The sequence below is a fragment of the Fukomys damarensis genome, unplaced genomic scaffold (genome assembly GCF_012274545.1).
Source record: "Fukomys damarensis isolate Sample0158 unplaced genomic scaffold, DMR_v1.0_HiC HiC_scaffold_13, whole genome shotgun sequence".
NCBI lineage: Eukaryota > Metazoa > Chordata > Mammalia > Rodentia > Bathyergidae > Fukomys > Fukomys damarensis.
Genome location: NW_022900925.1, coordinates 36,351,304 through 36,356,565, shown reverse-complemented (window position 1 = coordinate 36,356,565; position 5,262 = coordinate 36,351,304). Strand labels below are relative to the sequence as shown.

Here is a 5,262-nt window from a genome sequence, read left to right as displayed (position 1 = left end):
GTGGGGGAGGGGCTGCAGTCCCCAGGGAGCCCGGCGGGAACAGGCCCCGCCCCCTCCTCCCCCTCACCTGCAAAGGATTCTGGGGGGGAGTAGAACTGGCCCTCGGAGAGCGTCCTTGGGAACAGCAGTGGCCCTCGGGCAACAGCCGCCTGGGCTGCCAGGTACCCTGGGGAGCAGGCAAGGGAGCCATGGGCTGTCCCAGATGTGGACAGTCATACACAGGTCCCCTGAGCTCCCACCCCACACTCACATCGCTCCTCCTCCGCCTCCTGGGGTAGGACTTTGAAGTCAAGGAACCAGGTCTCCAGCCAGGCAAGGACAAAGGACACGATGGGGAGCAGGTAGCCGAAGGCCCCTTTGCTGAGCAACTACGCGAAGGAAGGGGGCGCTGAGCTCCACGGCAGGGGCCCCCCAGAGCCAGAGCGGCCTCTAGGCTGGGGTTAAATCTGTAGCAGCCTGAAGTGCGGTTAGACTGCAGGAAGAACGCTGATTCCCGAGGGGCCAGGAGCCGCTGAGGCGGCCACAGGACAGGGTTCACCCACACCCCGACCCCACAAGCTCAGGTGCCCCACTCCAGAGACAGAGACCGTCCTTGGGCCCCAGCCACTGACCTCAGAGAGGATGACCTTGACAATGAGGAACGCACTGGACACCAGCGTGGTGACCTGTGGGATGGGACAGGGCTGAAGGCGGGCGGGGCTGGTGGTGTCCCCCTCCCTCCCCCTCCCCCTCCCCCAGGCTGCGCAGGGCACAGAGTGCAGGGGCGTCTTACCGCAATCACCCACCAGTGCCGCAACCGCAGCACGGCGTAGCCCAGCAGCAGCCCAGAGAAGCGGAAGAAGGCCAGGATCTAGTGGGGGCGAGTGCCAGCACGTGAGCCAGTGCCCTGCCACCCAGGGCGCCCCTCTGCACTGCTCCTCCGGTCCTCCTACGGGCACACTCCCCTCAGGAGAGAACAGCAGGCTCAGGGCTTCTCTGGGATCACCCGATGTGACTGGCTCTTGGTGACAGGGCCTCGCTATGCAGCAACTCTCCTGTCTCAGCCTCCCCAGTGCTGGGATGACAAGTGTATGCCACCACGCCTGGCTCCTGCATGCGACCGGAAAGGGGGCCTCATCTCTCCCCTCCCCTCTACCCCCCCAGGAACCTCTTGAAGACTTAGGACTCTGCAGGACAGGGGCAGAGTCTGTCTGATCATTCGGGGTGTGAGCTGCTGAAGGGGACCCAGACGACCACACTTTGCTGCTCCGCCCTCAGGCTACGCACAAAGATGTCGAAGAAGGAGGTCTTGAAGCGGTAGTGGATGATCTCCTGCTCCAGGTTCTTGCGGATGCCCGTGTTGGTCTGGGAGGAAGACAGGAAGAGCTTGGCAGGCAGAACCAGCTCCCAGCCTGCCTCTGGGGACGGCATGAACCTGGAGCACAGCTGTCAAGGCTAAGCTACCACACACAGGGGACTCACTGGTCCTGGTACTAATACTATTCCTCAAGCAGCAGGTTTTGCTCCCAGCACATGGGTGGCTGAGGCAGGAGGACTGCTGTGAGTTCCAGGTCAGCCTGGCCTACACAGTGATTTCAAGGCCACCCTGGACTACACTGCCAGATCCCTTTCACAAAACAGCAGCCACAACAACACCAAAGGTGGCAGACAGCAGGTAGCTCTGACAGGCAGCACTGGGTTCAAGTGCTCTGCCTTGGCAGCTTGGGGTGGGCAGTGGCCACTAGCAGGGTGGGCGGCCTCCCACATAGTTCCTCTGCCTCAGCACCCGTCAGCCGGCCAGGTGGGTGCAGTCAGATGGGGCCCCAGGTGGTCACCCTGATTATGTTTGTGCTTAATGAGGAAAAGCCATTAGGACAGGCAGGGGACCCTAACCACCCCCGGCACCCGACCCTGAGACCCTGGCCTGGGCTCCAGATACTGCAGCAGCACCTCAGAAGGGACGGGTGCCAGAGCCCCAGAGAAGGGGGACGCCAGATGCCCCAGGACCGCACCCAGGAACCCCGACGGGGGCTTCCGGTCTCCTGCAGATCCTGAATCTGGGGTTTGGGAAGGAGGCAGAGCTCAGGGCACAGAGTCTGAACCCCAGGGGTCCGATAAGGCTGCGGGCGACTGGGCAGTCTGGACGGATGGATGCTCCAGACCCCGGCAGACATCCCAGCCTGGCGCGCACCCTAGCCCTCCTGCTCCCCAGGACAGCTCCCGGGGCTCCCCCACCTCAGGGCTTTGACAGCAGAGAACCCTACCATGCCCAGAGCAGGACACAGGAATAAAACAGTACGATCAGAAGCGAGTAACGTCCTCGTCAGGTGCCTGCCCAGGAGACAGGGCGATCCTGTGAACAGTTACACAGGTGTTCCGAGTTCTCATCATGTGGGAGAACAATTTGGAGGCGAGACCCTCATGCTGTGCAGGGATTCTCGAGCAGGCAGGAAGCCGACCCTGGCAGCCAGGTAACTTCTGCAGGATCAGAAGTGCTCCGGCTCCACTGTGGAATGCGCCCTGCACGCAGGGCGGGGAGGGTCCCAGCATTCGCTCAGGTGCTAGTGGGGACCTTAGAAAGGAGAATCCCAGGACCCTGGAGTTCTGCAAAGACTCCAGGTCTGGTCCCCAAGGCCCCCTTGGTAGTGGCCCTGTCGTATTGTTGGTGGCGACTCAGTTCTGCTGCAAAAGAACAGCCACTCACCCTCAGAGCACACACCCAGAACCAAAGCGTCCTCTTTCTCTAAGCCAGCCTCTTTGCCAAATTCCACCTCTATCAAGAAGACATTGTTAGCCAGGTGTGGTGGCGCATGTGCATAATCCCAGCACTGTGGGAGGCTGAGGACTGAAAGTTCAAGTCCAGACTGGGCAACTTAGTGACTTAGCAAGAACCTATCTCAAATAAAAAATAAGAAAAGGGCTGGGATGTAGCTTGAGCAAAGGCACTGGGTTCGATCTCAGGTACAAAGGCACTGTTAGCTGGGTCTGTCGGCCCAGTTAATCAGAAGGCTGAGGCAGAAGAATTGCTTGAGCTTCCACATACAAGGCCAGCCTGGGCAACATAGCAAGACCCACTTGAAAAAACAAAAAAACAAGCAACCAAGGAAACAAGCATTATCTTTCTGTCCCCCAAGCCTGGGACCTGGAGGAAGGGCCCCACACCCAGGGCAGTGTGGGGAAGGCAACACTGAGGGGCTGGGAGCTGCAGGGGGGCACTGCCCCCAGGACTGCGGGGCACCGAGGCTGGTCAGCCCCATACCCGCTGGTGGGGGGAGTGGACCCTGCAGGCTGGGGCAGCTGTCTCCTGGTCACCAGGCTGCATTGCACCAAAACCAGAGCTGCAGCTCCCTGCTGTACCCCTGCAGTTAGCACAGGGCCTAGGACCTAGCCAGGGCTCCAAATGTACTGCTGAGTTAAATGCAGGAACAGAAGCCACCACTGGACGAATTAAACATGCCCCAGGATCAGAGGAGCCAGGGCTGGTCCTCTCCACCGCTGTTCCCAGGGTGACCACTAGGGGGCAGCACCTCCACCCAACCCCGATGGCTGGGGAGCCCAGGCCCAAAGACTTCATTTCCTACCGGGAAGGGGACAGCAGCTGCTGCAACCTGCAGTGCTTCACTAGCCCCATGGGAGAGGCGGCACTCTCACGCAGTAGAGGGGTAAACTGAGGACCACTGACCCACCCCTCCCGCAGGCTGTGCCCCACTCACGTTCAGCTCAATGATCCAGAGCAGGGAGATGAACAGTAGGTCGAAGGTGACGAAGAGGCAGAAGGTGCGGCGGACGTCGGAGATGGCCCGGCGCTTCTCCAGGGCCGGCGGGAGGAGGTGTGACGGGAGGCTCTGGCTGTGAGACAGCGACCCGCTCAGGGACGCCACGGCCGGCAGGCTGCGCTCCAGCTCGCGGGGCAGTTTGCTCATCCTGCTGCCCCGTGGGTGGGGCCTCGGCCTCAGCGACAGGGCTGGGAAGAGACGGGGCACTCAGGGTCTGGGGCGCACCACACCTCCCTGGATCCAGCAGCTCCCCCATATGCACCTGGCCTGCCACCCCTCACCCTGGGGGCCTCAGCCAGGCACCTACGCACTGGGTACCTGGGGGCACCAAGGCCCAGGCCTAGCGCCCAGCCTCAGCCTGGGTGCGGGCAGCAGCTCCCAGTCCCCGCCCTGGGAGGCCCGGCTCTGTTCTTTGTCTCCAGGCACAAAGCACATTCCCTCAGGCCCCAGCCGCCCCTCCCGCCACCCTAGGCCTCAGAACTGTGTGCCCAGAGACATGGAGGAAACTTCTATGGCCCCACGGCCCCGCCAGGTGACAGTGCAGGGTCCCCAGGCCAGGACGCGTCTCCTGCCACCCGCAGGCCTGCTCTGCACAATGCCATGGGAAGGACGTTTTGGAAGCTGAGCCAGGCCCTGCCGTTCTGGTCCCGGCCCTGGGCGGCCCCTGCTCAGCTATTCTTCCCAGGTGATCCCCACCCCCACCCCCACACGCGGCGTTCTTAGGGTCCCTCCGGGTGGCCTGGCTGCGCCCAGGACCCGGACGTCCCTGGCCTTCTTCCCCACCCTCGGCTGACAACTCAAGGCCCGCATCTCCCCGTGACGCGTCTACACTCGCCCCTCTCATCCCAGCCACAGCAGAGACAACCGAGGCTCGCTCGAAGGCTCCCTCACGTCCTGTGCTCCCGTGGGGCTCCCAGGAAGCCCAGTGACAACAAGAACTGCACCCCACTCATCCCTGCCTGCAGCACCGGGACCCGAGTCCCCGCTCCACCAGTCTGTTGAACTGTAGGTGGCCCCGTCCCCTGGCAGGAGCAGGAAAAGGTCAGTGCCAGAGTGCCTGACGCGCCAGCCTGCAAGGCCCGAGTCTGCAGTCTTTTGTGCCTGACCTGGGCCCCAGGTTCATGCCAGGTGGGGTGCAAGCCCCTCACCCAGTCCTCAGATCTGAGCAAAGTCCACCAACCACAGGGACAGCGACACCAGCCCAGAGCCACCTTCTCTGGGTCCCCATGACAGGTCTGGGCAGAGACTTCTGAGGTGCAGGAGCCAGGCCCAGCTGCAGAGGGGACGCAGGAGGCCGCTGGCAACGGAGCCCAACATCCATTAGCCTGATGGTGCCAGACGTGGCAGCCCCAGGGCTGGTGACATTTCCCAGCTCTAATGGCCTCCTGTGTCCTGCAGAGCTGTCTCCCTCCCTTTCTGTCTCCATGTCTGTCATCCAATCTTTCACAAAGTAACTTTCCACTTGTGTTTTCTTTGTATCTGTTTACTTTTTTTTTTTTTTTTTGTT

General features: G+C 61.9%; 1 protein-coding gene across 1 annotated transcript in view; it reads right to left on the bottom strand.

Moving 5' to 3' along the window:
* Stard3 (StAR related lipid transfer domain containing 3) overlaps positions 1 to 5,262 on the bottom strand; it is a 17,382-nt gene that overhangs the window by 4,521 nt on the left and 7,599 nt on the right. Inside the window, exons 2-7 of the mRNA XM_033763022.1 lie at positions 3,693 to 3,943; positions 1,267 to 1,344; positions 773 to 850; positions 612 to 665; positions 251 to 368; positions 17 to 166 (exon numbers count right to left, since the gene is read on the bottom strand). Coding sequence (XP_033618913.1) covers positions 17 to 166; positions 251 to 368; positions 612 to 665; positions 773 to 850; positions 1,267 to 1,344; positions 3,693 to 3,902 — 688 coding nt within the window. The 5' untranslated portion in view covers positions 3,903 to 3,943. The remainder of the gene's footprint in view (positions 1 to 16; positions 167 to 250; positions 369 to 611; positions 666 to 772; positions 851 to 1,266; positions 1,345 to 3,692; positions 3,944 to 5,262) is intronic.